Consider the following 23,181-nt stretch of genomic DNA (forward strand, 5'->3'; position numbering starts at 1 on the left):
TGTACGCCCGATTCCAGTCGAGCAGTGAACCACCACTGGGCTCTGGAAACGTGCTGGGATCTGCAAAAAACGTTTTTTCAAAATTGTTTCTTTCAAGGAGAGATTTTTCGGGGTAGAACGAAATTTCCGTTGATGCGTATTAATATTTTGAAAATATAAAATTAAACAGGATGCCGACAAATATTCAGAAAATCTGAATCTTTCAAGAAATCGGAGTGGCTTCGCCGAAATTCTACATTCTCGAAACCCCATGGAATCACAGAGGTCAAAGGAAATGAATATTCGCGTGGCAACCGTAAAACCTAATCCACATCATGAAACTCAACCCTTTATAAGATTGAACTCATTGATAAAGTTTAGTTCTAAGTTTGCTTTTGGCAACGAATAAACGCTCTTTGACTTGTAAGTTTTAGTTGTGTTCTTAGTTCTCGAAGTCTGTTTCTGTCCTAACCGATAGAAATAGATAACTTGGGGGCCGAACCAAATTAGTTGTATTAGCAGAAGTCAGACGCTGGTGAAGGTGATAAGACCTGACCCGAGCTCCTTCGCTATTAGAACTATTTCCTCTCGTTGACTAAAAATCAGCGAACGTACTGTTCCTGTCTCGGAGATCGAAGATCGAAGAGTCGGAAAAAAAAAAACGGTGAGACCGTGGTGAGATACTTTGGTGTGATATTGGTGAGACGGTGGTGAGAAACGGTGATGTCGTTCAGTACGGAGAGAATTAAAGAGAGAAGCTCGAGTGTTACTTCTTCCGAGAAGTCATGGGCTGTCCAAATGAACGAGGTGAGACTGAAGGAGAGACGCAAGTTGGTGAAGGGATTCACTGACTTTTTGGAGTCTTCGGGTCGTATGGAGAGTGATATGTATGAGGCACTCAAGGCGGCGTGCAAAGGCAATGAGAGACAGTCAGAAGTGCTTGTAGAGCCGGTGAAAAAGTACTGTCATGAGTTGCGAGAACGATTTGAAGAGCTTGGCGGAGAGAGATGGCCGCTAGAGATTATTGGAGTAATGAGGGAAAATGGAGTGGAAACGGTAGAAGAGTTGCGTGAACTCTGTGAGAAAGGTGTAGAAATGGTGCCAGGTGGCATCGTGGAGAATGCCAAAAAGGCCCAGGATGAGTTGGCATTGTTACAAGATGCTTGGAATGAGGAGAGAGAGACGTTGTTTAGAGAATTGAACAAGCTGAAAGAGGAGAAGAGATTGGCTGAGGAGGCTGTCTCGAAATACAAAAAGACGCTAAAGGAGGAGCGTGAGGCAAGTAGCGAGTTGAGAGGACTGCTCAGAAAGCAGCAAAGTGAGCTTAAGAAGGCTGGACAGGCCCGTGATACTAAGGAAGTTCCGGTGCCCTCGAGGTTGGAGGTGGTCAGAAAGTGGTCCCCAAGGGATTCGGATGACGAATTCTCGATGCATGGCAGGCGTGGTGACCGGAAAACTGTAGGGGAGAGAAGAGATAGTGGAGCGAAAATGAAATGCTTCACTTGTGGAGGAATTGGACATGGTTCCTGGCAATGTTTATCGAAAAGAGTCGATAAAGTGCAGATCCAGGAGGGGACTGTCGAGAATGCTGGGGTGGAAACCGTGGAAATGGTGGAGATGTTGGGACAACGGAGACGGGTTGTCATTGATAGTGGGGCAGTCGTATCGGTGATATCGACTACTGCTTATGAGAGGTTGAAGGCGGGGTGTCGTGACTGGGAAAAGGAAGTTGAAGTGTTCGGAAAGCCGACATTCACAGTTTTGAATGCGTCAAACTCTAAGATGAGAGTCAGGGGGCAGATCAAAATTCCCATGGTGGTCAGAGGGCGGAAAGTGAGAGTAGTTTTCCAGTTGGTTGACAATTGGGTGGAGAGGATACTGATAGGAACTAATGCTTTTGAGAGCATTGGCGTTGAGCTGAAATGGAAAGATCCATATGGTTTGGTGAATGCCGAAGAGAACTCGGCAGAAGTACAGTTCATTGGAGGTGAGAAGAAACTGGAGAGACCAGGAGAGAAACTTCGGAAGGTTCCGACGGAGGTATCAGAGATACAGTGCAAGAGCGTTGCCGTGCGTGGAGAGAGGGGGAGAAGGGCAAGCACGGGTGACGTGGGAGAGGTGTTCAAGTCGGAAGGGGAGGAGAAGGAAAGAAAGAAGGTGAAGATTCGGGCGAGTGTGGCGGTCATCGGACCTAGATTGGAGGCGAGGGGGCCAGGTGTTCTCGAGTATCGTAATAAGACGATAACGGGGTGGACTCAGAAGTTCGATTGGGGAGAAGTGAAGGAGGCAGTGGTGCTTGTTGAGTACACTGATAAGGAGGATGAGAACAGCAAGAGAGTTGAGTTCGTAAAATCAGTTGCGAAGGAAGTGGAGAAAGTCTGGATGACGCCGAGAAGTCTACAATGTGAACTCGGGGACGTCGACAAGGTGGCCAAACAGTGGAAGGAATGGCTGAAGACATCAGCGAACGTGGAAGTTGTGGATCCGTTGATGCCCGTCGGAAATCACAAGACACCGTTGATCTTGGAGAAATGGCATCGGAAGTCGCTGGATGGTCTACAGAAGTACTTGCACAATGCGTTGCCGAGCCATTCAGTCAGATGTCAGTGGGAGAAGAACACAGACAGAAGACCACAATCTGGATTGAAGAAAGACCTCGGAAAAGGATGCCCGATCGCCGAGAGGAGGGGGAAGTGGCTTCGCCGAAATTCTACATTCTCGAAACCCCATGGAATCACAGAGGTCAAAGGAAATGAATATTCGCGTGGCAACCGTAAAACCTAATCCACATCATGAAACTCAACCCTTTATAAGATTGAACTCATTGATAAAGTTTAGTTCTAAGTTTGCTTTTGGCAACGAATAAACGCTCTTTGACTTGTAAGTTTTAGTTGTGTTCTTAGTTCTCGAAGTCTGTTTCTGTCCTAACCGATAGAAATAGATAACTTCGGCAACAAAATTCGAAAAAGTAGCGAACTCTTAAAAACGTTAAAAACCGATATTTAAAAGTCGTCGGGTGGCCTAGAAACACAAATTTTAAGATTTCTATGCCATCAACCTCGAAATGCTCCAAAATATCTCAATATGGGGCTCAAAACTTTAGAAATTTCATAAGGATTCTAAATTTGAAAATAGTTATTACCCATTTGCTTTCGAGTTTCTTCATCAACTTATACAGAGCCTCGTGTTCTCCTCTCGGCGGACACTTTTGATCTTTCCAGCCAATGTGTTGGTAGTGGGTGATGGTGCGCTTTTTGAGTTTGTTGCTGAAAGTAAAGAAACAATTTCTGCATTAAAACTTTTCCGAGTCTTCTCTTACGTCGTATCCCTAATCATCATTCGTCGAACAATGATTTCTTTGAATTCCATGAAGATTCCCGGCTCGGCGAGCAGCGAGATCTCATATCTTCCGCATTTTTTGGGTTTGTCAATCGCTACCGGATAGTATTCAGCCGACTGGACCGAACCTGAAAATTTAGAATTTTTTGCGGAAAATTCTGAAAGGGAGGAAACTCACCGCCCTCAACGCAACGACACAGCATCACCACTTCGTTGCAGCGCTCTTTCACGACCATGTGCCAAAAGTCTTCTGTCGTGTCGTCGTGATTCTTGGATTTGTCGGTTGGCGCCTGTAAAATTTCGGAAAAATTCGAGAACATATCGAAAATCCGGGTTAGAAAAGAGGAGAGCGTAGAAAAGTATGGGGAAAAACTTTCTCAAATTTCTATGTTTTCATGTTTTTTCCAAAAAATTCGGTAAAATGGTAAAATTCCAAAGAAAACTGAGATTACATTGCTTTTTCTAACTCAAATTCTCTTTTTTTTTAAACTCGGAATCAAAAAAATTCAGAAATTTTAAAATCCGAAAAAGTCCATTACTCATCATACTCAAGTTTCTTTGTTCTATTTCATTTTGGTTATTTCTTCCAAAACATTTCGAAAAATTCAGAAATTTCGAAAATGCGGGGTAAATCTCAGAAAAGAAGGTTTTTTTTTCTGAAATCGGGTAAGAAAAATGGGAATTTCAGTTAAAAACTCCTCCTTCTTACCCAAAAAATGTTCTTTCCCTTACCCGGATTTTCGGGAAACCGTACCTGACAAGCGATGAACCTCTTCCCATTTCTCGATTTGACGAAGTTCGCGTGAATCGGCATCTTCTTGTCATCTTTCATCAGTTTTTTCAGTGCTGTCTCCGGGTTACACAGGATTTCGGGATTTCTGAAAATAAGAGAACAAGTTGGAATGTTTCTACACAATAATCAACCAACCGATGCTTTCTTTTGGGCAGATAAGCATACGATTGCCTCTTCATCTGTTCTATTAATTTTTCTGTCTCGATGGCAATTTCGTTCAAACGCTCGTTGTGGTAAACCCGACCATTCTTCGGAAACCGTTGTCCTTTGATCCAGTGTCTCAGATCATCTTTGGAGGTTCTTATCATTACATACGCAAAGGCTGATACGGCGAAAATTAAAGCGACAGTAAGTACAATGAGGACTCCGTATAATATTCTTCTGAAAATGGGTATTTGATTTGGAAAAAGAAGAAAAAGAATAGAAAAATTGCGGGTGTTCTTCTCTTTATAACCCAGATTTCAACGAAAATTAAAATCCGGGCATATATCTGTCTAAAGTCTGGAGAATCGGTTTGAAAAAAAGTTCGAGGTAAATATTTCTGAAATTCCAGACTAAAAATCACCTATCAATGGGGTAAGAAAAAGTTGAAAAATAAAATTAAAGGCGTATTGTCGTCTGTTGTGATGTTTTCATATCATAATGTATGAGTTTCGGCGAGTTCATTTTCATAGTTCAAGAATTTTTTAATTCGGTCACAACCCGCTGAGAGCGAGCGCCGGAAAGTTTGGTCATTGAGAAGGCCGAAGAAAATTGGTGGCCGTGGCCTAGAAATTCGACTTCGGCAGCGTTGATTTTTTAAATTTTGACGGTATTTTCGATTATTTTTGTTGTATTTCTTCAATAAATGCGATAGAAAACGGCAAATATTGATAGAAAAACACTAAAAACTACCGAAAATAACGCCAGAAATAGCAGAATACTGAAAAAAAACAACTTTACAGAAGTACAATTTCTAGAAAATTCTCGCTGGCCAAACTTTCCGTTGTTTTTTTCAGTATTCTGCTATTTCTGGCGTTATTTTCGGTAGTTTTTAGTGTTTTTCTATCAATATTTGCCGTTTTCTATCGAAATTATTGAAGAAATACAACAAAAATAATCGAAAATACCGTTTAAATTTAAAAAATCAACGCTGCCGAAGTCGAATTTCTAGGCCACGGCCACCAATTTTCTTCGGCCTTCTCAATGACCAAACTTTCCGGCGCTCGCTCTCAGCGGGTTGTGACCGAATTAAAAAATTCTTGAACTATGAAAATGAACTCGCCGAAACTCATACATTATGATATGAAAACATCACAACAGACGACAATACGCCTTTGAACTCACGCGTTTGTTGCTTCCTCCTCTATTCCCTCTTCGAAACGTTTATTATCATTGTCACTCGAATCTCTGTCCACATAGAAGACCTGTGGTGTTGCTTTCCCAGAACGGGGAGGAGGAGCTCGTGTCGGTTCGATGGAAAACTTCACCAAGAAATCGTAGAGAGACTTGAGAGCATTTGGAACCTTCTGGAAGTGGGAGACGTGACTTGAGAATGCGAGATCCAACGATTCCAGATGTTGCAACGTCTTCTTGATCTTCTCCAACTCGGCAGGTGTCTTTGTCAATGAAATGAGAGCATCCAATGCCTCAATCTTTTCCTTCACATCGATCTTCACATCTTTCATCGCCTCGAGACTTTTCTTCATCGCGGTACCGTAATCCTCGAATGTCTTGATCTCAGCCAACTTCAGACTCGTACTAATTGTATCGATTGACTTGCTGGATGCTTTCAGATCGGTTATAAACTTGTTATGGTCTCCCCATAAAGTTTTGATCCTCGTCTGCTCTTTACCTTGCTTCATAGCTTCAATCTGTGTCTGAACTGGCGTATCAAACTTATCAAGCTCTCCAGATGACATCAACGTCTTAAAGTCATTAGCATGGGACAATAGAGCCACAGACTGTCCGATGGCTCCAGAAGACTTCAGTGATTCAGGCCATTTGTTGATTTCCGTTGTGATCTTTTTGGCATACTTCTTCATCGAATCCGGAATCGAGCCAAGGGACTTCAACTCATTTTTCACCGAAGCAACTGTCGATGCCAAGTTTTCCACGTTTTGAATTGTAGCCGAGTCGATACCACTGAGTTTTCGCGTCACACCGATTGCCTTCTCAAACTTCTCGAACTTATCATTCAGTTTCTGAAGACATGCGTGCATTTCACCCTCTTCCTTAAAGCCATCAGTACTAATAGCATCTTTCTGGGAAGTTATATTTTTGACATCTGCCTTCAGAGCCTTTTTATCGATGTTGAACCCATTTTTGACGCCAGCAATCAGTTCCTTGAACTTCTTCAATGTGTCCGTTGTCTTGATTCTCTTCATCACTGCTGGTATTTCCGCAGGCGATGTTGTAGCATTTTTGATGTCCTAAAATTTAGATGTTTACCGTAACGTACAATGAAATATAATCTTACCTTGAATCCGAGGAACTTTATAAAAGCATTCATATCCTTCTGATGTTGATCGATATTGATTCTTTTCACAGCTGCAGCCAATTCAGCAAACACTTTTCCCACTGCTACAATCTTCTCGATCACTTTTTTTCCTTTTTCGTAGTTGGCTGGACCGATTTTTTCGGACTTCTCCATACACGTAGCGATATCCGAGAAAATATTCACCAACTCTGCTGACTTCTGAGGCATCTTTGACACTTCTTGCAAGACGTTTTTCAAGTAGGAAATGGATCTTGGATTGTTGTTTGTGGAAACCGGCTTCAACTTATCATCAATATGAAGTACTTGATATATTACATTCAAGAATGTTTGTATACCATCAGCCAATCGTGAAGTTGATATTGCATTGCCCGTAAACTCCTCAATCCACGGATCCCGAATTTCCAAAGCCAATTTTTTCAGGTCTCTGACACCGTTGTGGAATCCAGATGTGTAAATTTGCTTATTGAAGTCAGGAATGATTCTGGAGTGTACCAGAGAACTCAGACCTTTGATTTCTGGTTCGATTGGTTTCGAGATGAGATCGGTGAGCTGCTGGAAATTGTTTCCAAGAGCTTTATGTATGTTTGAAACCGCAGGGGCCTCGAGTTCATATCGGATTTTGATGAGATCGATCATGGTTCCGAATGGAGCAAACGCGGAGTGACTGTCTATCAGAATTTTGTTGTCCTCGAAGGATTTAGAAGTTGCTTGAACTTCATTGAGTTTACTAACAGCAATTTCCAAATAATCGGGGAGAGGATTAAAGTTACCAGTGTGATAACTCTTCAAAACTATTGGTTCAGGCTTTTCTTCAATTTCCAGTTCTTCGATTTCTTTCAGCTTCACTAAAATGTTATCGAGAGCCTTATCAACTTTTCCAAAGACATCAAATTTGAAGATGCGTTCATAGTTTTCGAGAGCATTAAAGTATGCATCTTTCTGAGGTAGATCAATCACACCTTTGACTGCTTCCGACTTTTTCCTCAATTCGTTCCATCCCAATCCAGCGTTTTCCAATTCTATGGTTGATTTATCCAGAGAGGTCGGCAATTTTTCCATCTTTCCAGCCAACTCCTTCACCAAATCCACATTGAATCCAACGACATCCGAGACCTTGAGTGTTCCAAAGTTCAACAGTTCAGCAACAACGTCCTCAATCTTGATAGAACCATCCATAAGACCAGATTGGAGAGCGATTCCATTGGATATTCTTGCCAGGGTTGAGGATTTGTCGATGAGTTCTTTCAGCTTGTCGGGAGGTGGAGCTGAAAATCGAAAATTGTTCGAAAGTCTGTCTATGTGTCTGTTTATCCTTACCATTTCTCTTAGGTCGCAAGAATTCTCTAGAACTATTCAAGTCGAAAAGATAGTCGTTCTCGATTGGGCCGGGAGAGTTGTTGTCGTCACTGCTACCGTAGACTGAAAATAGAAATAAGGTGTTGAAAATACGCTCCATTGCTAATCGACATACCATGTTGAACTATTAGCTCTTTGAATGCATCAAGATATGATGGAACATGAGAGTTGTTGTTTGAATATAGGGAATGGTTGATCGGGGCTGAAATTAACATGAAATATAGGAAAAAGTAGGCGGTGTAGTGGCAGGAAACCCGTAAATCTATCCTTGTTGATTTACGGTAAAACTTTTTTCCCTCGTAAATCTATATCAAAGTCCGTAAACCCACAAAGACTTCCGTAAATCTACATCTGACCACGTAAATCTACGCCTTCTTTTTACAAATCTAAATCGATCCTTGTAAATCGATTGTTAACCCCGCGTATCCACAATTTGTCGTGTAACTCCACATTTTGCCTAGTAAATCTTAACAACTGTTCAGTAAATCAACACCACTCGTAAACCCACATTTAACTCCGTAAATCTACACGAACAATTTGTAAATCGAAAAGAACTCTCCGTGAATACACTTTCCACCCCGTAAATCAACACCAGAATTCTCAAAACATCTGAGCTTGTGATTCTACAGTAACCCGAACTTCTGCCAAAACTATACTTTAAAAGATTTGGTAGTTTTAGAGAACCTTCCCCCTGTAAATCCACAGCGCCCTCCGTAAATCTACACCACTAACTTTTTCGTGTAGATTTACGAGCTTACCCCCGTAAATCCACCCCACCCAATAGCTCACCACAATCAGAATGCACCAAAAGCAATCCGCATATCACCATGCAAGGTAACAATCGTCCGATGATAGTTATCATCATTTTCTTGTTGCACACCAACGACTGCAATCAATATAATTGTATCGATTGAATTTTGATGGCGGTAGGAGAGGTCAGTAGGGCAGTGGATTATTTCAATGGAACGGGAAGAAAGGGTCGCCACGTTGGATATTTGTTGGCAGAATTTGTTTTTTTAATTTGAAAGTCGACCTTCCACGTGGATGAAAATTTTCCAACTTTTCACATGGCAGTCTCCCAAATACTTTTTTTCGAAAATGGTCACTTTCTAGTTTGATGATCACTATGAGGCCAGGACTACTGCATGCAGTCGCGCTCTATTGACAAGATTCTGACACCGGTGTCTTTGGCGTGTTTTCAGACAGAAACATCAACACTGGCGCACCGTTTGCGCGTTTCAAGGATATTTTTATGAAATTTATCTGAGAATCACCGAATCACAAAGTTATTTGCCGTCGGTATGATCTGGGGCGTCTTAGGCGTGTTTTCAGATTGCAAATTATCAGATCCGGTGTCTGGCGTGCCTTCGACGCCAGTTTTAGACATAAATGTTTGATTTTGACAGAATTTTTTTTTGATTTCCAACGGTGTTCCTATCAAAATTCGATCCCAAAACTCCAAAAATCAAATCTGGCGCATCTTTGGCGCGTTTTTTGATACGAATCTTCCGCCGAAAAGTTCACTATTTCGATCAAAAACGCGTCATAGGGACGCCAGATCCAATTGAACTGGAACTGGCGCGCCTAAGACGCGTTTCTGAATACGTTGGGCTGAAAATGAGTTATCTGATGCTCCTGGGACGCGTCCCATTTCAAAAAATCAAACGTTTTGATTGAAAATTTATATATTTTCTCGATTTCTGGGCAGAAATGAGAAATTCTGAACTTCCTGGCGCGCCAGCGACGCGTTTACATCGAAAACATCCATTTGAGATTGCAAAAACCGGAAAAAACGACACGTTTTATGTATTTTTGAATAAATCGGCAGAAAAGCATTAAAAGCTGCAAAAAACAACCCAGGGACTAGTTTCTAGAACTTTTGGTTTTCTAGGCCACCAAATGAAAAACTAGTCCCCGGGCCATTTTTATTGATTTTTTGCAGTTTTTGAGGTTTTCAAGCGGCCAAAAACAGTTTTTTTTGGGTTATACCACTCCGAGGGACTAGTTTTCCAATCAGTGGCCTAGAAATCGAAATTTAGGAAAACTAGCCCCCTGGTGATTTTTGATAGTTTTTGATAGATTTTCGAGGTTTTTTTTTGTTAAAAATCGCATTTTTCATTCTGTTTTTTCCATGAAACATGGAAAAATAGCTCGTGGCCTAGAAAATCTTGAATTTTCCTCTAAAAAACTCTGTAATTTTGCAGATCTACAATCTGTCTCAAAACATTCAAGAAGACGACTTGCAACACCTTCAACTCTTCACAGAATACGGTCGTTTGGCACTCGAAGATTCCGCCGCCAAACCGTTCCAATCGTTGCTATTCCTGGTCCGTGATTGGTCGTTCCCTTATGAAGCGGAATTCGGATTTCAAGGGGGTCAACGAGTATTGGATAGACGGCTGGAAGTGTCAGAGAAACAGCATGCCGAGTTACAACAACTCAGACAACACATTCGATCGTGTTTCGAGGATATTCGATGCTTTTTGATGCCACATCCTGGACTCAAAGTGGCGACCAACCCGAATTTCGATGGAAAACTTGTTGGTAAGCAGGGAAATTAACGGATTTTGGGAGAAAATTGTCTGAAAATAGACTGAAAATACCTCACTCAGGCAACTCAATATCAATCTAATTAGACGCGGCAGCAGTTAGATTAGCTTGAATGTTGGCATGATTAGATTAGTGCCGCGTCTAATTAGATTGATGAGCAATCTTGTAAGATTAATGCGCCGTCTCATTAGATTAGGGTGAAATCTTGTGTAACTTGTGATAACATTTGAAAATTCTTTAGGTAAAAAAGAAATAGTAAGTTTATTCAAATAAAAAACAAGAGTTTTTACAATAGAAAAGTACAAAAAATATAACACGGGGTAACAGCGATAAACCTCAAATTCCTCTCGTAAATCGACACCGAGAGAGATGCGTTGCGTGCGCGTCGCGGCTCCCTTTCAAGTGATAAGCCGCGAAGCTCGTTTTTCTTCGAAAAAGCTCAATTTTTTCATTTTTTTCTCGTTTAAAACCGATTTTTCGTATATTTACTTTGTTTTTCGTTCGAAAATAATATTACAGAACCGAAAAAATCTATTTTCAGTCAACTAATGCAGCGAAAAATGGACAAAATCAGCCTACAAGTGAAGAGGAACTTTTCAGGTTATTTTTTCCACGTATTATTTTCGTTTAGACAGTTTTTCCGTAGAGTCATGAATTAAACTTTCAGATTTCTTCATCTACGTCTTGTCAGCAGCTGAAATTGTGAATTTTCGGCTCGAATTCACCTCTAAAACGCTTCTTCGATATTCAGTGTAAATTTTTCATTATTTCTCAAATGTTGCTTTGTTTTTATACTATTTTAATAAAATTGATGCTGTTCGAAAGTTTTTTTTGATGTAAACGTCACCAGTTGTGAGTATTCTCATAATTTTCCTTGTATGAAATCTTATTGAAATTCTTCGTCTTTCTCCTATTTTTTAGTGCCTATATATTCAAAATGGCTGTTAATAAAACAGTAAAAAGTAATTCTAGTTAAGTTTAACTTTTTCTTCAAAAGAAACGCCTTTTTATTATGTTTTAGTGAAGGAAAGGAGTTTTTTCATCGCTCCCAGCGCCGTCGGCCGCGTCGCGGCTTATTTCGTCCGAGGCGACGCGGCTCTCGTATCAACGGAGCGCGCTTTCGCGAGGTTCATCGCTGTTACCCAGTGATATAACACAAAATGAAAATTGAAAATTAGTCGAAAATCCATTGCACGTGGTAAATGACCAAGTTGTTCTCTGTCCGGCTGCTGTCCATTGTCGTCCACTCGGCGAATTTTGCTGTAAAATAAACGAAACTATCAAAAACTGTTCAATTTCTGAACTCACAAAAGAATCTTCGTTCGAAGCTTATATGGAGAGCGCTGATGTTGAAGAAGTAGACAATTACACCTGAGCAAGGAACTATTATTCACAGTTAATTGTAAAAGAAACAATTCGCTTACCAAAGAATTTATCCACTATTTCATCGCAATTTTGCCTTTTCTTCCAAACCAGATGGAAGTTTGGAAGACTGAAGAGTGCAGTTGAAGACTTGGAGAGCCATAGAAACCGAAAAATACAATTTTCAATAGTGGAAAATAGTGAAAAAGTCGGTAAAATCGCAAACGAAATTAGTTCGCAACGGTTTCAGACTTTCGAGACATAAATAGAGAATTAAAACTTAGAAAAAAAAAACATTAAAATAAAAATTGAAAGAAATTTTGCGCGTTTTGTACTGACTTATTCGTGGATCCTGGCGCGAACGAAGTGTGCGCAAGCAAAATCCACTAATCTAATGAGATTGCGATTAGATTGATGCGGTTCTAGGATTAGACTAATATTGAGTTGCCTGAGCATTTCAGAAGAAATTGATTGAAAATTGATGATTTTCAGCCAAAAAAACATTGAATTCTAAGCATTTTCAGTTTTTTGCCGGAAACTTATAAAAAATCTGAATTTTGGAGCCATTTTTCGGTTTTTTCAGCTGAAAATTTGCAATTTTCAAACATTTTTCTCAGATTTTCTTCTGAAATCAATTCATTTTCAGTCCATTTACAGACAATGTTTTTTTCAAAATCAGTCATATTCTCTCCTTGAGAAATCGTTTATTCATAAAAATCTCAATTTCGAGCTGAAAATCATGGTTTTCAGCCAAAAACTCATTGAATTTCAATCATTTTCAGAAATTTTATAAAAATCTGAGTTTTGTTGTCATTTTTCGGTTTTTCAGCTCAAAATCATCAATTTTGAATAAACTTTTTGCGGTATTCCAAGTTGTAATTCATTTCAGATGAAAATGAGAAAAAAAGTCAATTACAACTAGGAAAACCGCAAAAAGTTTATTCAAAATTAATGATTTTGAGCAGAAAAACCGAAAAATGACACCAAAACTCAGATTTTTATAAAATTTCTGAAAATGATTGAAATTCAATGAGTTTTTGGCTGAAAACCATGATTTTCATCTCGAAATTGAGATTTTTTTGAATAAACGATTTCTCGAGTAGAGACAATGACTGATTTTGAAAGAAACATTGTCTGAAAATGGGCTGAAAATGAATTGATTTCAGGAGAAAATCGGATAAAAAAAAGTTTGAAAATTGCTGATTTTGAGCTTAAAAACCGAAAAAAGACAACAAAACTCAGATTTTTACAAGTTTCCGGCAAAAAATCTGAAAATGATTAAAGTTGAATGTTTTTTGGCGGAAAATTATCATTTTTAGATAATTTTGAGCTCGAATTTGAAGTTTTTAGATTACAAATTATCAGAAAACTCCAAATTTAAAGTGGTTTTCACTTAAAAACTGTAGAAAACCAGCCTGTCTCCCCCGCCTTCGGCGGTTGAGCCGGCTGGTCTCTCTTCATTCACGTGGTCATTGATTCCCGAATGTGCCCGCATGGCTGAGTGGTCTAAAGCGGCAGTCGCTTTCCAAAGCACGCCAGTTCGGTTTGCTGGCTCAGTTTCTCTTCTCTTTCCAAAATCGTTGCGGACATCGCCTCAGACAACGCCCAATTGTCATTCTTATATATAAGAATGATAACAGATTTTCAGAATTTTTCTAGCCAAACACTGCAAATCACTGTTTTTGACCTGAAAAAGCTGAAAAAAGGCTCAAATTTTCACAAAAATCAAAAATTCAAATTTTAGCGATTTTTAGCTTTTTTTCAGTCAGAAATGAGCGGTTTTCTGAAGTTTTTCGTCCCGATTTTGTATTTTCTTTTTTAAAAAAAGTTACACTGAAATCCTATAATTTTAAGCAAAATTTTCAATTTTTATCGGTAAAAATTCAGTTTTGAGTCGAAAAATTGAAAATGTAGCTCAAAATTACTGGTTTTATGTCTTTTCTCGCTCCAAATTCTTATTTGCGGACATCCGGACAAACAGATTTCCAAAATTCCGGGTTTTTGTCAAAAATCCAGAAAAATGGTCATTTGAAGCCAATTTTCCGCTATTTCGGACATCCGGACACCCTGGGCACACAGACAGGCATCATTGCAATTTCCAACCAATTCTCCACCAAATCCATTCAAATTTGCAGACATCGAAACGGAATTCCAACAACAACTCGGCGTAATGATTCCACGTCTTTTGGATTCTCACGCGTTGGTTCATAAGGAGATTAACGGACAGAAGATGACGTGTCGCGAGTTATTGGAGTACTTCAAGGCCTACATGCGCATTTTCAAGGGTATTAAAGAATTTTGACTGAAAATTTGGAGAAAATCGGTTGAAAATGAGCAAGATTGGGTCTAGGCGGCAAAATATCGGTATTTTGTCCAATTTTGTCAGTTTTTTGTCGATTTTTCGAGTTTCAGATTGATTTTAACCGGATTTTTGAGAAAAATTGAGTCTAGGCACCAATATCCGCGACCAGAAGGAGGGGATCGGCGAGGTGTTCCGATGGTTTCGATAAAACTCATAAATTTCAAGTTTGAGCTCATTTTCAGCCGATTTTTTCCTTTTTTTTACCTCTTATGAGATTTCCACTTGAAAAATAAGTTTTTTTTTGGTTTCAGAAAGCATTTTTAATGCTTAAAATTGAACATTTTGATTTCCTGCTCATTTTCATCGGGTTTTCTCGTGTTTTTCGTCTCGGAGCAATCTTTACTAGATTCCACTAAATTTTTTTTATTAAATATCCGAGAAAAATCGACTAAAAATGAGCTAAATCGGCAATGTCCGCAATCAGAAGGAGGGAAACCGTTGACTGAAAATTGAGTTCAAATTTCAAAATTTTGGCTCATTCTAAGCCGGTTTTTGTCCATTTCATCGCATTTTTCCTGATTTCCCCTCCCCAAATTCCAGGCCAAGACCTTCCGGAGCCAAAATCCATGCTAATGGCCACCGCCGAAGCCAACAATCTCGCTGCCGTCGCCTCGGCTCGTGCCGTTTATCAACGTGAAATGGAGGAAGTCTGCGGAGGAGATACTCCATACATGTCCACAAATGAACTACTCGAACAACACGAACGCGTCAAATCCGTCGCCATTCGCGAATTCAGAAACGCCCGAAAAATGGGCGGAGTCGAGTTTTCGCTCCAATTTTTGGATCGGTTGGAGAGCGATCTGCAGGTGAGGAGAGAGGAGTGGCTGGCGTGACGTTTGACGCGTTTTTTGTGGGGGGGAATTAGATGGAAGTTAGAGAATTTCAGACTCGTTGAGTTGAAACTCGTATTCACAAAATCTGGCGCGCCTTTGACGCTTTTCTTCAAATTTTCCATCTAAAACCATAAAACGCCGCGTGTCTGGCGTACCGTTGACGCGTTTCCAGAAAAACTGAATTTTAAGCTTAAAACCAGCAATTTTCAATTAAAAATCCGAGATTTTACTAGTCTGGCGCACCTTTTACGCGTTTTTTGACTCCAAAATGTCAAAAACTGAAATTACCAGGCTGGCGCGCCATTGGCGCTTTTCGTTGAGCAAAAATTCAGAAAATTGTAGGATCTGGCGCTCCTTTGACGCGTTTAAAAAGTTTTTTAGAGGAAAACTTTCTACAATTGACGGTTTGTACCGAATTTAAAAAAAAAAAAATAGAAATTTCATATCTGGCGGTGCGCCGTTTGACGCGTTTTTGAGAAAAATTTTTTTAAAGATTTTCAGATTTTTTCGCTGGAATTTTCTCGTTTTTCTCGCATTTTGGACCACCAGACCAAATTCTGACGCACAGATCCCACACTTTACCAAAATTTAAATCATCTGGCGCACCTTTGGCGCGCGTTTTACCACTCAAATTTCTTAAAAATCGAATTTTCAGCTGAAAATCTTGGAACCCGCTGTTTTCACATTAAAAAATTCCAAATCTTTAAAAGTCTGGGGCACCTTTTACGCGTTTTTCGATTCCAAGATGTCAAGTTTCTAGGCTGGCGCGTCTGTGGCGCTTTACATGAATTCTTTTAAAATGTGAAAAAAATTGAAAAAAGTCAGAAAATTGTAGAAACTGGCGCACCTTTAACGCGTTTTACCACTCAAATTTCTTGAATTTCATCTTCAGGAATCGTACGAAAACTATCTGAAAGTGAATAACGGAAAGAATTTGTTCAAATCGATGCGTACACCGACAGTTCTCGTCACTTTGATGATCATTGACTACATCTTCCAAGAATTCTTCCAGTTGATCGGTTTGGATGTGATTGCTGGTGAGTTTTTGACTGAAAATCCCCTTAAAAATGACGGTTTTTGACTGAAAAAATGGTGAAAAACCCTCAAAAATGACGGTTTTTGCGCAAAAATAAGCTGAAATCGCTTAAAAATTACGTTTTTTCCCCTAAATTTTGCTGAAAATCCGCTGAAAATCACATTTTCCAGGACTCTGCTCATCGGTATTGTGCATTGTGATCGGTGCTCTCGGCGTGTGGGCGTACTCTCGTTATTCTGGACATTTGCGTGAGGCTGGTGGATATGTGAGTTGGAAAATTGCAGTTTTTTGCTGGAAAAAGGCCTGAAAATGGGCCTAAAATTATGAAAAATCACTTGAATTCACTAAAAACAGGCTGAAATTGTTTCAAAACGGTTATAGACAGTTTTAAGGCGACTTCAGACCTGTTTTGAGGCCGTTTTAGGCCTCCTGAGGTCAGTTTTTTAGTAAAATTACTGAAAAGTCCATTTTCAAACAAATTTCAAAAAATTTGGTTGAAAATGCCATCAATAAGTTGATTTATAGCCTTCTAAAATGCTGAAAATCGCAGAAATACCTATTTTCAGACAAATTTTTTGGCTGAAAATGGCTCAAAAACTCAAATTTTGCAAAAATATAAATAACCGATTTATTATTTGACACCAAAGAAATAGCAGGGAACAGTGAGGAAAGAGAGAAATACAGATATAGGTATAGACATATATACATAGTGAGATTTCAGCCAAAAAAAGTTTCAGCCAAATTTTTTTTTTCAAAAATTTCAAAAAAATATTTACTAATTTCGTTTAATCTGAAGGTGGAAAAATTCTGGGAAAATTTGAGCCATTTTAAGCGAAAAAATAACAATTTTAAGATTTTGGGTTACTGTAGCTGGATCCAGGATCCAAAACTCTAGATCCAGGATTCCGGGTACAGTAGTAGAGTACATGGAAAGTTGTAAATCAAAATTCCAATGGAACTCTTGGATTGGGTTACTGTACCAGGATCCCAAATATTGGGATTTTGGGTTACTGTAGCTGGATCCAGGATCCAAAACTCTAGATCCAGGATTCCGGGTACAGTAGTAGAGTACATGGAAAGTTGTAAATCAAAATTCCAATGGAACTCTTGGATTGGGTTACTGTACCAGGATCCCAAATATTGGGATTTTGGGTTACTGTAGCTGGATCCAGGATCCAAAACTCTAGATCCAGGATTCCGGGTACAGTAGTAGAGTACATGGAAAGTTGTAAATCAAAATTCCAATGGAACTCTTGGATTGGGTTACTGTACCAGGATCCCAAATATTGGGATTTTGGGTTACTGTAGCTGGATCCAGGATCCAAAACTCTAGATCCAGGATTCCGGGTACAGTAGTAGAGTACATGGAAAGTTGTAAATCAAAATTCCAATGGAACTCTTGGATTGGGTTACTGTACCAGGATCCCAAATATTGGGATTTTGGGTTACTGTAGCTGGATCCTGATCATGGATATATAAAAAAATTACTTTTCTTGTTTAATATGAATTACAAATTAGGCCCATTCAGGCCCTTTTAAGGCCTTTTCCCCTCTCCAAATCCAATTTTCCCAGGTTGACGACGCTGTGACGTACGTGTGGACCAACTTCATCTCTCCAAACGCCAATCATCTCGGACCACTGGGCGGAGCGATTCAAATGGGCGAAGCGATGACTGGAAATCGGACTGCAAATGCCACGTCATCGGATGGCATCAAAAAGAGACAATAATTTCAATTTTTCTCGTTTTTCACTCTAATTTTCGTATCAAAAATCATCAATTTTCACATAATTTTCTTTTTTTGTAAGCCACGCCCCCTTTTCCCTTTTTCTAACCATTTTCCGCCTTAAAAATGACCAATTTCTACCGTAAAATCTTCCTTTCTTCCCTCTTTTCCCAATTTATTTCTATTGTGTGTGTATTTAGAGCAGTTTTCCCTTTTTCCCTTCTTTTCTATCAAGCCCCGCCCACTTTTTGCAGTTCTTGTGCTAAATTTTTGTATTTCAGGGGTAAAACTTGTCTTGAGTCGATTTAAACCATTCAAAACCCATTTTCAAGTCGACATTTTCAGACAGAATTCTAGTCTGGAACGCTGGAAATCGCATATATACATAAATTTCAGAAAGTTTGGCTGAAAATGGCACATTTAAGTCGATTTTCAATCTGAAAAGGGTGAAAATTGCATAAATACTCATTCAAGCCCATTTTCAGTCAAATTTCAAAAAGTTTGGCTTAAAATGGCACCAATAAGTCGATTTTCAGCTTGTTAAATTCTGAAAATCAGAAAAAGTCCATTTTCAGACAAATTTTTGGCTGAAAAACTCCAAATTTTCAAAAAATATATAACCGATTTATTATTTGACATCAAAGAAATAGCAGGGCACAGTGAGGAAAGAGAAATACAGATATAGGTATAGACATATATACATAGTGAGAAAAAATTTCAGCCAAAATTTTTCAGTCAAAATTTTTTTTTCAAAAATTTCAAAAAAAAAAGTTTAGTATTCTCGTTTAATCTGAATTTCACGTTTAATTCCAGACGACGTGGAGTTCCACGCCGATGACGTGGCGTATTCATGCCACGTCCTCACGTGGAAATCATAGACCAAGACGTCGTTCATTTGACACGTATTCGATGTGTAGAATAGGGTCATCCATCTGTCGAGATACATGGCTGTGTTCTGAAATTATGGGCAGGTTGGGGTTACTGTAGGGTTACGGTAGGCAATGGAAAACATTTGGGAAAATTTGAGCCGTTTTAAGCGAAAAAACAACAATTTTAAGATTTTGGGTTACTGTAGCTGGATCCTAGACTCTAGATCCAGGATCCGGACCCGGGGGTACTGTAGTAGAGTACAGGGAAAGTTGTAGATCATAAATCCAATGAAAATCTAGGATCGGGTTACTGTACCTACATCCAGAATTTTAGGATCCAGGCTACTGTAGCCACTAGGATTACTGTAACTCACCCTAACCGACTCGACAATCTTCAGCAACTCGGAAATCCGGGCGATTCGCTTCTCCGGATCGGGAATTTGTCGTTTTATGTATTTTCGTAGTAATCCACAGTATTTTAGACGGTAGCATCGGATACGGTACATGTCAGATGACGTGTGCGACGTGGAAGATTCTGGAAATGGAAAAAGTTATTAAGAAGAAAAATTTTGATCCAGGATCCAGGTTACGGTAGTTGCTTGGATCCAGGATCCAGGTACAGTAACTCTACTACGGATTACTGTACTCCAATTCTGGCTACTGCCGGTTACTGTAGTTGACTCAGATCCAGGATCCCGCAACTTCCAAAAATTTGGATCCAGCTACAGTAACCCGATCCTACATTTTTCTTCAAAAAATGATTCTGGGTTACTGTAGCCACGCCTCCTGACCACCGTACACTCACCACTAAACAGCATAATATACTTGAGAAGCACGATTTCCTCCATCGAAATATCCAACGAATCCATGGGTTCCATAATTTCCGAAACTGCGCGGTGCACAGAAATTTTGGCTTCAGTGGACAATCTGAAATAGTATGGGATTACTGTAGGTATCAAGGGGTACTGTAACCCAAAAATTTTCAGGGATCGGGTTACGGTAGTTGGATCCTATTTTTTTGGATCCTGGATCCAGGATCAAAAATTTTTTTTTTGAGGATTACTGTAACTCACTTCGAAATTTGTGCAAACCACTCGACGGAGCATGGTGGGGGTACTGTACCGTCTTCTGAAGACTTCTCAAATTGATCCCTCTGGATTCTCAGAAATCCGTAAAAACTTGTCAAACATGCGATCGATAAAAAGTTCTCAGCGATGAGCAATGTCTGAAAAAGAAATTTATCTGGCGCACCTTTGGCGCGTTTCCCTACCTGTTCTTGTCTTGAAAAATGGCGGAGATCCTCGTTGACACAAGTCCATTCGAGGAAATGGTTAACATTTCGACACCAGAAGAGTTTCATGTTGGTCTTGGGGTCCTCCAGGAACTCCTTACGAATGTAGTCCATCTGAAAATGAGATTGGTTACAGTAAGATTGGAAAACTACAGTAACCCGGATCCTGGATCGGGAAGTTAAGATCCAGGCACAGTGAGCTACAGTACCCCTCAAACATAGTAGTAACCGGATCTCAAGACTTTGTGGCTACAGTAACCCGCTCAAAGGGTGTAGGATACAACTACAGTAACCCGGATCCACAAAATTTTGGAGTCAGGTACAGTAACCCGGATCCTGGATCGGGAGAATAGTGTCCAGGAACAGTAACCTGATTACGATACCTCAGATATCGGAACCGAACCGAAGGACTTTGTGGCTACAGTAACCCGCTCCACAGGCGTAGGATCCATCTACAGTATCCCGGATCTACCATATTCCCCCTACAGTACCTCACAGTATAAAAGTCCAGTACGCCCAGATCCTGGATTCAGAAAATTTAGGATCCCGCTACAGTAACCCGGACTCACAAAATTTTGGAGTTAGGTACAGTAACCTGATTTCGATGCCTCAATTGTAGTAACCGCACCTTAGGACTTTGGGACTACAGTAACCTGCTCCAAAGGTGTAGAGTCCAATTACAGTACCCCCAGGTAGGATCCAACTACAGTAACCCGATCCTAATTTTTCATCTCATTTTAACACTACCGTAACCCTCCCTGCCTACAGTATCCCTTACCGGTATCTTTTCACAAATTGGCATCGGGAATTCCATAGCACTCGACATATCAATTCCAGCATTACACACTCGCAGAAATTGGTCGCCAAACCGAAGTGCCGCGTTGTTGTCACTGGATCTGAAATTATAAAAATATAGCTACAGTACCCACCTACAGTAACCCAATACCTCTCTAAATTTACAAAAGTCTGCAAAACCGACATTTCGTCGTTTCCGTAATTATGAATATCTATGCAAGAGATTATTTGATTCGAGCAATCTTGGAGGGACGTCTGAAAAAAGTCTGTCTGTGTGTCTGTGTGTGTGTGTCCGGATGTCCACAAAAACTTACAGATGGTTGTGAGTTCTCGTCAAAGTACCCCACGACAAATCCTTCTCTTCTAACCATTGGCCCCGGTGGATAGTCACAATTTCTCATGTCGCGGAGACGACCGACCTCTGAAAGTTAGTTCGCGTCAAAGGTGCGCCAGATAAGCATTTTTTAAATATAATTTTATAAGAAAATGTTAAGAATAAAATTATCTAATTAATGATGTAAAAACCATAAAAATTGGTTGAAAAAGCGCGGAGTTGCGGTGGGTGAAACATTAGGATTTTTTTTTGGTTTTCAGATAGCTTAAGTTTTTTAAAAGCTCTGTATCTCAAAAACGTAAAACGCTATCAAAAAATAATTAACTACAAAAATGTTACCCATAAACTAAGCTACATTTTAGTATATAAATATTTAAAATTGTGCGAAAACTTATTGAGTTACAATGCTTTAAAAATAAGTAATATTAAAAAAAAATTGTTTTTAACTTTATCCAAAAAACCGCTTATATCTCAACAACCGCCACATCTATCAAAAAATGGTCAACTACAAAAATGATCTACATAAAATTTCCAACAATTCTGATTAAAAATAATCAGTGCCTCTACTCACCTTCAGGACTCATATGCGCCTTTAAACAAAGCTGAAATCGGCAAGCCCTGCATTTTGCTCGTTTCCCTGCATTCATTGGACATTGACCGCCTCGCTCGCATACAAATCCTTTTTTCGATTGGACCGTCCGTGAGAAGAATATCTTGCATCCGCCACATACAGTACCCCCGTAGTGTGACGTCGCACCCGCGTGACCACAAACTTCACAAAGTTTGATTTTCGGCAGAGCCGGCGGCTGAAAAAGGACACAATTTTGGGAAAAAGCGTCAAAGGTGCGCCAGGTGATTGAAATTTTGGTAAAAAGTGAGATCTACGCGTTAGATATTAGGACTAGTGGTGGAAAATACTTTTTGAAAAATTACAGAAAAAAATCTGAAAATCTGAAAAAACAATTTTTTTCAAAACGCGTCAAAGGTGCGCCAGATAGCCCAAAATACCTCAATTTTATGTTTTAATAGACCAGTTTGGCTTGGCGACCAAAAATTGAAATTGAACCAATTTTGAAAATTCAAAAATTTCAGCACAAAATTCTGAAAATCTGAAAATCTCAATTTTTATCAAAAACGCGTCAGAGGTGCGCCAGACACTAAAAATAAGTGAAAACTTAAAATTCGCGTCAAAATATAGCCTAGAATCCGTAAAATAGAAAAATATTGAACTCTTGAAAAATTTCTGAAAAAGTCTGAAAATCCGATATTTTTTTCGATTTTCAATTTTTCTAAAAAACGCGTCAAAGGTGCGCCAGACAGTCAAAATAAATAAAATTTTAGATTTCGCTCAAAAATTTAGTCTAGAAAACGCAAAAAAGAAAAATATATAATTTTTGAAAATTTTCAGAAAAAATACTGAATATTCTCAAAAACGCGTCAAAGGCACCCCAGACGCCTATTTTTTCTTATTTTCACTATTATTTCGAATAAACAAACGTCTAAAATCCCCAAAAACTGAAGAACCCAGAAAACGCGCCAAAGGCGCACCAGACTCTACCGAAATTCGCGATATCTGGCTCGAATTTCTCCAAATTTTCACAATTTTTAAAGGGATTCTTACCATTTTAAGTCTTCCGACAACCGAGGGACCAGGATCTGGATCGGGGGACGCAAGGGCACTGGACGGTGTGGTCTCCGGCGACGATTGGGACATTGGACCGAATTTTTGTGTTGGCGATTGAAAAAAGTCGTACGATGGCGGGGGATAGAAGACGTTGGGAGGATTCAGAAGAAATTCGTGTTTAGTATACTTGTGATGAAGTAACATATTGGTCAACATTATCCTGAAATTTCATATTTAAAGAGGGAGGGAGGGAGGGGGGGGGACCAAAAACAACAAACATATTTTTTTGATTAGCTATGAGATAAACGGATAATCTCAGGGGTAAGCACGGTTTTTGGACAGGATTGATCATTGGTGAGGGATCGGCGCAAAGGATGGGTTACTCGGGGGAGACACAGAGAAGCTAGAGTGTCTCGTTGTCTGCGTCTCTCAATTCGAAGAGAGAAGCTTTAAAG

At 39.6% G+C, this 23,181-nt stretch overlaps 3 protein-coding genes across 3 annotated transcripts; 1 reads left to right on the top strand and 2 right to left on the bottom strand.

The window, feature by feature from the left end:
- Positions 1-3,294: 3,294 nt before the first annotated feature.
- GCK72_015453 (uncharacterized protein) lies at positions 3,295-8,161 on the bottom strand (the record flags this gene model as incomplete). The annotated part of the gene is made up of 8 exons (XM_053730880.1): positions 3,295-3,446; positions 3,497-3,608; positions 4,073-4,196; positions 4,247-4,492; positions 5,438-6,522; positions 6,570-7,855; positions 7,908-8,009; positions 8,062-8,161. The coding sequence occupies 8 exons, from the start codon at positions 8,159-8,161 to the stop codon at positions 3,295-3,297; spliced, it is 3,207 nt and encodes a 1,068-aa protein (XP_053585652.1).
- A 705-nt stretch (positions 8,162-8,866) lies between these two features.
- GCK72_015454 (uncharacterized protein) lies at positions 8,867-17,817 on the top strand (the record flags this gene model as incomplete). Its single annotated transcript, XM_053730881.1, has 7 exons — positions 8,867-8,881; positions 10,151-10,490; positions 13,994-14,143; positions 14,761-15,026; positions 15,946-16,090; positions 16,260-16,354; positions 17,662-17,817. 7 exons carry the CDS (start codon positions 8,867-8,869, stop codon positions 17,815-17,817), a joined length of 1,167 nt encoding a protein of 388 aa, XP_053585653.1.
- Positions 17,818-18,585: 768 nt separating this feature from the next.
- Positions 18,586-22,942, bottom strand: GCK72_015455 (uncharacterized protein; the record flags this gene model as incomplete). Its single annotated transcript, XM_053730882.1, has 10 exons — positions 18,586-18,768; positions 19,057-19,217; positions 19,488-19,609; positions 19,756-19,907; positions 19,953-20,087; positions 20,752-20,869; positions 20,920-21,023; positions 21,083-21,189; positions 21,674-21,908; positions 22,724-22,942. The coding sequence occupies 10 exons, from the start codon at positions 22,940-22,942 to the stop codon at positions 18,586-18,588; spliced, it is 1,536 nt and encodes a 511-aa protein (XP_053585654.1).
- Between the last annotated feature and the right edge of the window lie 239 nt (positions 22,943-23,181).

Source organism: Caenorhabditis remanei, chromosome IV, assembly GCF_010183535.1.
Source record: "Caenorhabditis remanei strain PX506 chromosome IV, whole genome shotgun sequence".
Taxonomy (NCBI): Eukaryota; Metazoa; Nematoda; class Chromadorea; order Rhabditida; family Rhabditidae; genus Caenorhabditis; species Caenorhabditis remanei.